General features: G+C 28.4%; 1 protein-coding gene across 1 annotated transcript in view; it reads left to right on the forward strand.

Annotated features, from left to right (window-relative positions):
* Positions 1-10126, forward strand: part of LOC111632234 (protein stoned-B-like) — a 110674-nt gene extending 100548 nt beyond the window's left edge. The window contains exons 8-9 of the mRNA XM_023376616.1: positions 1168-1303; positions 9065-10126. Coding sequence (XP_023232384.1) covers positions 1168-1303; positions 9065-9405 — 477 coding nt within the window. The 3' untranslated portion in view covers positions 9406-10126. The remainder of the gene's footprint in view (positions 1-1167; positions 1304-9064) is intronic.
* Positions 10127-12228: the final 2102 nt, after the last annotated feature.

Here is a 12228-nt window from a genome sequence, read left to right on the forward strand (position 1 = left end):
CATTTACAATTTTTTTTATAAAACTCATCTCTAGCCTGAAAATTAAGCTTTTTGTCATTTTATAATAATAAATAATTTAAAATGTTTTTTAAATAAGATGTCATAACAGATGGCACCACCACATTTTAAAAATTTTTTGCTAGGAAAGTTATGTAACTTATTGCTGGATTTTTAATATTTATATTTACATTTTTAATATTTTTCTAGGTTATTATATTAATTATTAAATATTTTATATTTTCAGTAAATAATTATTATAAAGATGACTTAATACTTTAACAGAATATGTAAGATTAAAATTATGAAAAGTAAATTAATGTTAAATTTTATATTTTTACTTGTATTTCTGTTTAATTGTTAAATATACTTTTTAGTTTTGAATATTGTGAATACTTTAAAATATTCTGCATAATGCTCATTTTTATGCCATCTGAATGGAGAGTTATTTTGATTTCATTTTAAGTTATAAATTCTTGTTTTATTAATAAAAAATAAAGTTTAACAACAATCAAGAACAGTAATTAAAGTGCTGTAAGTATTAATTTAATTAATGTACATTATTTTAACATGCAAAAATCTGATTATAAGTTTAAATAATCTTTAACAATTTTCATAGAACTTATTTAAAAATTATCATGAAAAGTAATGAATAAAACTGTAAAAACTTTTTCAAGCTGACTTCAGAAATCATATGATTAAAAGGTATCATTGTTATATTATAGTTTGAATTGTAAAGAATACTAGCAGGCATTCAAATTAATTAAAGTTTATTTTATAGATGCATATGCAAAATATGTATTTTAATGTATTCAGAATTTTCTTGCAATATATTTTTTGAAAAAATTTTTTGAGACTTGTTTGTAAGAAAATCTTTTATATAAATATCAAAAGGCTAAAATGTGGTCTTGTTATTTGAAAAAGTTTAGAAATAAAATTATTATCTTAAGAATCAATTTAGAAATTAAAAATAAAAAGTCAAGCCTAAGGTTTCAATTGAAAATAGAAAGTTGTGCAATGGAAATAACATATTCTCATTTTTTTTATCTAACATATCTCATAAACAAACTTCAATATCAAATATTCTTTTGTTTTTATAATTAAATTATTGATACTATCAATTTTATAATTAATAAAACTTAATGTGCATTCTTTCAAAATAAAAATTAGGGTCTTGAGAGGATAATGGGTACTGCACAAAGTTTAGATCCTAGTCTGATAGAAGTATCAACAGGAAATGCTAAATATGAACATGCATTAAAAGCCGTAGTATGGAGAATCCCTCGACTTCCAAAAGAGGGCCAAGGTATGTTTTATCTTCATTAATATTAATAATTATACCTACTATATATTAATGGAAGTAATTTGTACCAATCTGTTGGGTGAAACCTTATCAAACATGACTCCTACTTTCATTAATTCTTTCAGAGAAAATTACACTAAATTTATTCTAATATCATTCAGATATCAAAAAGGTTAATAAATTGCTATATAATAATTAATAAAAGCAAAATAGTTTTTGCTAAAAATTATATTATTAAATTAAAATCTTACCCATACATATTTTGTCAACATATAAAAATAATTTTAAATAACATAGGATGTACAGTACTATTAACTATTTAACTATTCTATAAAGTAATTATTATGTATTCTTTATCTCTATTGTATCTACAATTGCAGAGAGGAAAAGAAAGAATGCAGAAATCAACTGATATAGAACAATATACAATATATCTCTTTCATTTTTACATATATTGATAAAAATAGAGCATAAAGCCAAAAAGCAAACTCTTGAAAAATTTAAAGGGTTAAAAATCCAGTTGGCACAAAATTTACTGGGTTGCAATTTGAAAAAATTGTAGACCCATAAATTCCCACTGTCATCTGTCTTTCCTTAATCTCAAGAGCAGAGTTGATAGATAGAAGATGAGACCATATATGGAAACTGTAGGGGCAGGAGACCTGATTAACTATATATGAACTTCCATTGCAAACCAGAGGTCATGTTATTTCAATTCAAAAATTTTCCCCTGAAAGGTGTTAATGACTGGCATGACCCTTTTGTTAAAGGAAAAGTATGATGTACAGTACATTGGTAAGCCACTACTGATTGAGGTAAAGAGCATTATGATGATGTCACAATAAATAATTGCGCATTCAAATATAATCTTTTCTAAACAGAGCAGACTACAATTGGAGATCTGAAACCAAGACAATAAAAGTTTTAAAAAATGTTTCATCTGATTCTGAACTTTTCGATTCCTAAAATCTTTCAAGTATATGAATTTTGATTTTTGTGTGAAAACATAAACATCTTAAACCCAATAGTTATATATTAAAGCCAAATGATTGCTGGATTACATTGGGCTATATTACTACTATTATTATTATTAATTTGGCACTATAGACAGGCATTAGGTGCCATCCATTGCTAAATTTAATACTTATAATTAAATTAATATTTTAATAATTAATTTAGAAGGTTCTGGAAGNTAATAATTTAGTAACATAAATTTATTCATAGTAAAATGTACTCGCAGGCCGTAAAAATTATTTGGCGGGCCGTATACGGCCCGCAGGCCGCCAGTTGGACAGCGCTGCTATAGACTATTGAAAATCTATTTGAGAAATGATTAAAAATATAATAAGGGATTTTGTTTTGCATGCTTCAGTGATATGCCTAAAAACAGTAATATGAATAATATGTATAATATACAAAGCATTTGTTAGTAGAGCTTTAGTCTATGGATAATTCAAATGTAAAGTAAGATAAATTAATTAAATACTGTATATATTTTAAGATTATATGATTTACTTCTTAATAGTTTGCATTCTAAAATCTGATTTCGTAATATTGAATTCTAGCATTAGAAACTATTAAAATATTTTAATAAGAGGAATAAAAAACACAATGACAGTGTTCCATGATCCATTTAACATGTAGAAAAGAGAAATTTATAGTTGAAAACAGATTTGGTTTTATCATCTTTGAATAATTTTACTTTTCCAACTGTTATAAGAGAGGGAAAGAAAGCAATCAGACAAAAAATGACCCTCTAATATTTTTAAATTTTTGGATTTAGGACACCTTGAAATATCAAATGCAAAAAATTTGGGGGTTTCTGTGTTTGTGATTTTGTTAAGTTACTTTGAAGTTTAATAACTCCTGTGTCTTTTGTTCAAAATTTCTGAAATTTTGTAGGGTGGTTTGTGTATTAGGGGGACTTCCATAACAGTTTATAATGGCAGTGATGTGTTTAACAGATGAGAAAGAAGCTGGAATTAACTTGCCACAACTAAGTGATCAATGGCTGATACTCAATGGTTANAATATTTTTCTAGGTTATTATATTAATTATTAAATATTTTATATTTTCAGTAAATAATTATTATAAAGATGACTTAATACTTTAACAGAATATGTAAGATTAAAATTATGAAAAGTAAATTAATGTTAAATTTTATATTTTTACTTGTATTTCTGTTTAATTGTTAAATATACTTTTTAGTTTTGAATATTGTGAATACTTTAAAATATTCTGCATAATGCTCATTTTTATGGCATCTGAATGGAGAGTTATTTTGATTTCATTTTAAGTTATAAATTCTTGTTTTATTAATAAAAAATAAAGTTTAACAACAATCAAGAACAGTAATTAAAGTGCTGTAAGTATTAATTTAATTAATGTACATTATTTTAACATGCAAAAATCTGATTATAAGTTTACATAATCTTTAACAATTTTCATAGAACTTATTTAAAAATTATCATGAAAAGTAATGAATAAAACTGTAAAAACTTTTTCAAGCTGACTTCAGAAATCATATGATTAAAAGGTATCATTGTTATATTATAGTTTGAATTGTAAAGAATACTAGCAGGCATTCAAATTAATTAAAGTTTATTTTATAGATGCATATGCAAAATATGTATTTTAATGTATTCAGAATTTTCTTGCAATATATTTTTTGAAAAAATTTTTTGAGACTTGTTTGTAAGAAAATCTTTTATATAAATATCAAAAGGCTAAAATGTGGTCTTGTTATTTGAAAAAGTTTAGAAATAAAATTATTATCTTAAGAATCAATTTAGAAATTAAAAATAAAAAGTCAAGCCTAAGGTTTCAATTGAAAATAGAAAGTTGTGCAATGGAAATAACATATTCTCATTTTTTTTATCTAACATATCTCATAAACAAACTTCAATATCAAATATTCTTTTGTTTTTATAATTAAATTATTGATACTATCAATTTTATAATTAATAAAACTTAATGTGCATTCTTTCAAAATAAAAATTAGGGTCTTGAGAGGATAATGGGTACTGCACAAAGTTTAGATCCTAGTCTGATAGAAGTATCAACAGGAAATGCTAAATATGAACATGCATTAAAAGCCGTAGTATGGAGAATCCCTCGACTTCCAAAAGAGGGCCAAGGTATGTTTTATCTTCATTAATATTAATAATTATACCTACTATATATTAATGGAAGTAATTTGTACCAATCTGTTGGGTGAAACCTTATCAAACATGACTCCTACTTTCATTAATTCTTTCAGAGAAAATTACACTAAATTTATTCTAATATCATTCAGATATCAAAAAGGTTAATAAATTGCTATATAATAATTAATAAAAGCAAAATAGTTTTTGCTAAAAATTATATTATTAAATTAAAATCTTACCCATACATATTTTGTCAACATATAAAAATAATTTTAAATAACATAGGATGTACAGTACTATTAACTATTTAACTATTCTATAAAGTAATTATTATGTATTCTTTATCTCTATTGTATCTACAATTGCAGAGAGGAAAAGAAAGAATGCAGAAATCAACTGATATAGAACAATATACAATATACCTCTTTCATTTTTACATATATTGATAAAAATAGAGCATAAAGCCAAAAAGCAAACTCTTGAAAAATTTAAAGGGTTAAAAATCCAGTTGGCACAAAATTTACTGGGTTGCAATTTGAAAAAATTGTAGACCCATAAATTCCCACTGTCATCTGTCTTTCCTTAATCTCAAGAGCAGAGTTGATAGATAGAAGATGAGACCATATATGGAAACTGTAGGGGCAGGAGACCTGATTAACTATATATGAACTTCCATTGCAAACCAGAGGTCATGTTATTTCAATTCAAAAATTTTCCCCTGAAAGGTGTTAATGACTGGCATGACCCTTTTGTTAAAGGAAAAGTATGATGTACAGTACATTGGTAAGCCACTACTGATTGAGGTAAAGAGCATTATGATGATGTCACAATAAATAATTGCGCATTCAAATATAATCTTTTCTAAACAGAGCAGACTACAATTGGAGATCTGAAACCAAGACAATAAAAGTTTTAAAAAATGTTTCATCTGATTCTGAACTTTTCGATTCCTAAAATCTTTCAAGTATATGAATTTTGATTTTTGTGTGAAAACATAAACATCTTAAACCCAATAGTTATATATTAAAGCCAAATGATTGCTGGATTACATTGGGCTATATTACTACTATTATTATTATTAATTTGGCACTATAGACAGGCATTAGGTGCCATCCATTGCTAAATTTAATACTTATAATTAAATTAATATTTTAATAATTAATTTAGAAGGTTCTGGAAGAAAATAAGCGGCCCAAAGTGGGACTTTAACCCACAACATCTGCTTACTGCATGGTGACATTGCTAGTTATGCTATCTGGACCTTCATCTGATCCTCGCCTCAAGAACCTGTTAATTTGGATATAACCATATTTGGTTACTTATGGCACCATCTGCCTTTACTCTAAATTTTATGCTAAATTTAGAATAAAGTTGTTTTTATCTCAATGGATATTAGAATATTTATGATAGAAATCATTGAAGCAAAATCATAGCATTCAGTAATGTTAATTTAAAAAAAAAAAATGGCATTAATATAAGGTGTATTAGATATTAAATATAAGAGTAAGCACTTACTTGGGTGGACAGATGGATGGGGCAGGCAAAATGGACAGAGAAAATAGTCTTTGCATTATAAGATATGGATCTGCTCACTTTAAGCGGTTAGGCAGATGGAAAGTATAAGTTGCACAGGAAGAAATCCATCACATATTCTTGAAGAAGTCTATTTTCCTTCTATATACTTTAATCTTTATCTAACCCCATAAACAAAAATCTAACAGGGTTAGGTCTAGAGACCTTGAGAACTAATTACTGGTTTTACTAAGAATGATCAATAATTATAAAAAGTGTCATTGAAATGTTGCATCACAAGATGGATAAAATGAGGAAGAAGTTCTATTATGCTGAAAGTACTGTACATAGCGATCCATGTAACCAAAAGATCATCCCCTATTTGTTCTGTTAATTCACTTTTTCAGAAATATGAGGTAATTTTGTCCTGTCATATAATCTTATAAAATAACTACCAATCAATATGTCATCAATCATTTGTACTGTACCATGCATTGTTAGAGAATGAAATTCATTGCTTTGAATTCAGAACTGTATTTAGTACTGATGTTAAAAAATTCATTCAATGAAGTGAGATAACTCAATAAATCTTTTTCAATAATAATTACATTTTCATTCAATGAAAACGTAGTTATTATTGAAATTGATACTAGATTCTGTTATTCAATATTAAATGAAAACACATTTCATAGAGAATGTTTCACAGATAGATTGAATCCAAGCTCTATTACTTTTATTTAAAGTAAAATGGAATTATTAAGATCTATAAAAGAACATCTATTACTTTTATTTTAATTGTTCCACTTAATTTGAACTGTTAGAATGAAAACAGATTTTTGTAACAACTTTGAGATAACTAAAGATTTAAAAGATACAGTAGACTAAAATCTTCACAAATGATTTAAGTGCATATGTAATTCAGAAATTCAAGTAGCCTATGTAGTTCCTGTTGCTTTGAAGAAAGGAATACCAAAATAGAAAACTGGATGAGTTAGGGAAATAAAAATTTTAGCTGTATGTTTTCAAAATAGATGTTTGTGTCCAAAAATGTAATGGAAGAATTCACATATGTCAAAACTATAAAATAATATATGTTTCTCACATTCATCAACAGGGCCATCAAGATTTTGTATGGTGTCCAGAGATAAAAAACTGGCAAAGCAGTCTGTGCTAACAAATGAAATATGTAGAATGTTCTTTATTAATGAAAAGTAGTCTTAAATATTTTATTTTTTGCTAGTAAAAATAACATTAATTTATAAGAGTAGGAACCACTTCAGGTCACTAAGTTTTCTCCAGGCCCAAAAAAGTTTCCAATTTCCCTCTCAATGGTCCTATCCATAAATCATATTATCTATGTAAAAGAACTGTAAATAAGTAAGAGATAGCTAAGAGACAAATCACATATATATCATCAAGAACTTTTTATAAATTTTCCAATAGAATAATTTCTCTTTATGATTTTTACTTGTTGGTATGTCTATCTCAGTCATATCAGCAATTAAAAGTTAAAAATAAATCTTTATAATTATCAGTAACCAATGCCATTAAATAGTTATTTCATACAACAAGAGTACTTTTTGACATTTCAGAAATCACAAAAATTTTCCAATGTTTTATGGAGCTATTAATATTACTATTATAACTAGCTTATTTAGTACAGCCAGTTATTTTCATGTTATAAACATTTCGAGAACTTGTTTCCTTCTAATTTGAGAAATACTTGAAATTCTAAATAAATAAATAAATAAATCAAAAATGTAATGAGTCAGTCAAATGTTATGTCACCAAGTCTACTTCTTACAAATAAATTTTTCATTTGATTGTCCTGTATAAATACATACATGTACAGTCAGAAAGTTCCTGGAATTGTTGTATATCAATATAATCAATCACCTTTAAAGTAGGACCCTTCAGCACAAACACATACTTGTCCCACCAATCCTATCATTGTTGGAAGCACCGTTGAAAGGTTTCTTTTTGAATATTCGGGAGTTTTGCCATCACATTCAATTCGTTGATCATCCATGGTTGCAAAACACTTCTTGAGACCCATTTTCAGCATAGGAAACACCCAAAACTCACTCAGAGCAAGATCTGGTTAGTATAATGGTTGGATGATGACAGAAGTCTTTTGTCAGCAAAGAATTATTGCACAACAAGCAATGATATGTTATCATGATGCAGAAACTACCCTCCCACCACTTCCTCTTCTACCAAACTGCATCTCAAAATCTATGTCAAACTTGCACATAGAAATGATCTGTAACACTCTGCCAGACAGTACAAACTCATGGTGCATCACACTTTCCATGTCAAAAAATGCGATGAGCATCACTTTTTCCTTGGAACTTGATGAAGCATGAATTCTTTGGCCAACTGATAACACTTTGCCACTCTGATGACTAATCACTGGTGATTAATCTTCATGAGAAATGTTGGGTCCTACATACTTTTTTCAAACAGATCTCCAGCAATCAGCATGTGACATTCCATCTGATCCATGATTAGCTGCTTTAGAATACATCTCACATTGACTTGTCTCAACTTCAAGTTGTCAGACAGAATTCATGAATGGATCTGTGAGAAATATCAACTTCTTGTTCCAATTCTACAATGGTCAATCATGGATCAAAACAAATCAGTTGTACCTTTACCATCAGGATGGCAATTCTGAGAACTTTTTGACTGCTTATGTATAGTAGGTAATTATTGACATTTTTCTGTTAATTTATAATGTCATTAGTATCCAGTATAGGCATAAAAATAATTTAGCTAATTTATTTTGATGATTGGATGAATGGAATAAGGTGATGCAACATGGCCAAGACAGTGCCTTCTGGAAAGACTTTCTTTGGGAAATTGATCTCTAGACACATGGAAAAAAACTCAGAAAAACTCCATCTGGCCAGCCCATTGGTGAGGTACTGTACAAACCTGCAACCACTACTGTTCAGTAATTGTATCCATTTGGCCACTAGTGGATCCTATTTTGATGATTGAAAAAAAATTCCAAGATAATCAGGGCATTGATTAATAATTAATTTTGAAATATGAAAGTATTATTATAAAGTTTATTTAATTCTATCATCTTTCTCTTTACAGGTGCCTATACAACACATTTATTCCTATTGCGATTAGATATGACTTCATTTGATCAGATTCCTGAATCATTGAGTCAGCACGTGGATGTAGAATTTACAATGCCAGCAACAACTGTATCTCACACTACAGTGAGATCTGTCTCTGTCACTAATTCAAATCCACCAGAGAAATATGTTCGTTATGTTTCAAAACATGAATATAAAGTTGAAATAGAGTTTACGGAAAGTAAGGCAGAGAGTGAGTACGTAACGGCAGCAGCAACAACAACAACAACCGCCAACATTCCTCCAACTCTTGCAGAAACACCTTCCAACGAACATGAGGATGACGACAGTGACTGAATTATCAATTCAACTCAAATAGGTTAAAGAAATCTTCAAAACAACTGAGTGTTGGGATTTGTATCAAAATGATAAAAATATTCTATGTGCCTGTCAATATTGATTGTTAAATTTCTGTTTTCTCCAGGAAATGGCAGCAAGATTGGAAGCCTTCTGGATGTTGCCAGTAAAAAAAAGGTGTTCTAAAATCTGTAATAATAGTTATATTCATCAACAATTCAGAACGAATTTGTTGCAAATTAAAATGAACATTGCAATCGATCAATCTTCCCAAGATCATCATTCATATCTTGGCACATTGCTTTGAAACTTTCATCTAAATGGTGCAATTTATTGTTGCTTTTTTGATTGTTGTAGATATTATTTACATATACAAAATATATATATAAATTTATTTCAAATCACATTAATTCATGATATGTATATCATGTGATAAAATCATATTTTTATTTCTTTGGATAAACGTTTTGTATATTGTATATATTATTTATATCCATTCAACAGAAATTTATTTTTGACTGCACTTAAATATAAAAATCAAGTATTTAAAGAAAAGTATTTAATTTTAATCACTAAAAATGCAAATGCACACTATATTAAAACTATAGTATAACATTTTATTCAGATGATTTGATAGTTTAACATATGTTTTAGTAAAAATTGTGTACACAGATATGTTGCATAATATGAATGTGGAATAGTACTTGCTATTCCAGTTACTGATATATTGGGGTGGCATGGCATAACTTAAAATATTTTTCAATTAATTTGATTGCACAGTTATTATTATTATCCTAATTATTGAGTCAAAAACATTATTATAATTTCAACAGTTAAAAACTTATTTTGATCAAAATTTATCATCAATGTGGCACATCAATAATCCAATTGTGCCCATGCCATGCTACCTTATTTTTATTACTTGTGTATGTGTTTGTTTGGCATTCCAATCCCACAATATATATTAATATTGCAACTGTTATTGTGTTCAAAAAAAGTATATGCTGCCTCAAATAATAATTTAAATGTTTTTTTAATTTATAATTGAAAATAAATCATTTTATTTCAGAATGCAAAGACAAAAACAAAACGAGCAATGAAAAGTTTAGTAGCATAATTCAAACAAGATGAATTTATATACATGCCATTTTCTGTCTATTGGTACAACTATTAGATTGCAGATATAGTAATTGTGAAAAATTATTTTTGGGGCAGCAATACTTATGTTGTTGTTATAGCAATAGGGGGATTATAAGAAAATGTTATATGGATCATAGGATTTAAATAGTCATTAAGAAATTGTAAATGGTGTACAATGTGGTTAAGGCATGTATGCCATGACACTAATAAACAAAAGACTTCCAATCAAATAATTTAAATTTTGTTTATTTTAATAAATTACACCACAGAATTTTTTACTTAAATGGCTGAACACAATCAAGACAGCTACAGACAACCCATAACACTGTTTATAGCATGCATTTTGATGAAATTTATATCATTTTCAGGTTAACATCATTAATTAATAAAAGACCATTTGTGTGTTACCCTGTATTAATAAATATGCATAACACAATCTATTATAATAATTGAAATGTTATTAGTATAAATGTATTGATCACTGAGAAAATTTATTGCATTTTGAAATATTCTAAAGGTTGTTGTTATACAAATTTACATCATAAACATTTAGATATGTTTTTTAACTTTACATTTATCATTAAATTTTTTTTTATATTTAGTGTTTAATTTTTATTATNACATTAGGTCGAGTTTTCGAGGTTCTACTGTATTAAAATATTGCTAAAAATAAAATTTTACTAAATTGTTAAATTTTTTATGGCCTTATATAAATTTAACCCACTAAAGAAGTATAACTAACAAGTAAGTACAATTGCTGTTCACAGAGCACATGCAATAATAACCAATATTCATTATTTCATTTCTCTTTTGTTTTCCTATATTGGGATTCTGAGAGTAAAGAATAAAGAATATTCATGGAAAGGCATATTTACTATTTTGAATCCTTGTGAGTATCAAATAAAAAAATAATTTGTACTTCACTATAGACCAGCGCTGTCCAACTTATCATAGCTTGCGGGCCATATTTTCTTCACCAAACATTTCGAGGGCCAAGAAGGTTGGTGATGGCTAATTGGTCAGCGTATGGCTAAGCTTGAGGTAACGAAAGAGCTGCTAGTCGGTTGTATCATGAACATTTTCTGCAACGTAGCATGCCATCACACAAACTTTTTGCCCAAGTTACGCAGCAGCTCCGAGAAACAGATACCTTCAATGTGAGGAGGCAGGACTGTAGTGCTCCATGGCAAAGCCGCACTCCTGAATTTGAAGATATACTGCATCATGTTGAAGAGAACCCATCAATGAGTACTTGAACAATTGTGTGTACAATGGGTGTTAGTCACAGTATCGTCTGGGGCATTCTGCATGAGCAACAATTACGTCCGTACCACTTACAAAGGGTACAGGCTATGGGTCCAGCCTATTTTCCACAACGCATTGCATACTGCACGTGGTTCCTGCACCACTGCATTGACACACCCCTCTTTTCACATCAAGTTCTGTTCACAGATGAATGTAAGTTCACTAGGGGCTGTGTTCTTAATTTGTGAAACAGCCATGTCTGGTCAGACGAAAACCCTCATGCCACATATGTTCATGGATTTCAGCACCAGTTTGGTATTAACGTGTGGGAGGTATTCTGGACAGTCATGTGATTGGGCCATACCTCTTTACACTCAAGCTAACTGGTCCTGCATACTTGATCTTCCTATAAAACGTATTTGACCCATTCTTGGAAGC

This window comes from Centruroides sculpturatus, unplaced genomic scaffold, assembly GCF_000671375.1.
Source record: "Centruroides sculpturatus isolate CEXI.00-Female unplaced genomic scaffold, Cexi_2.0 scaffold619, whole genome shotgun sequence".
NCBI lineage: Eukaryota > Metazoa > Arthropoda > Arachnida > Scorpiones > Buthidae > Centruroides > Centruroides sculpturatus.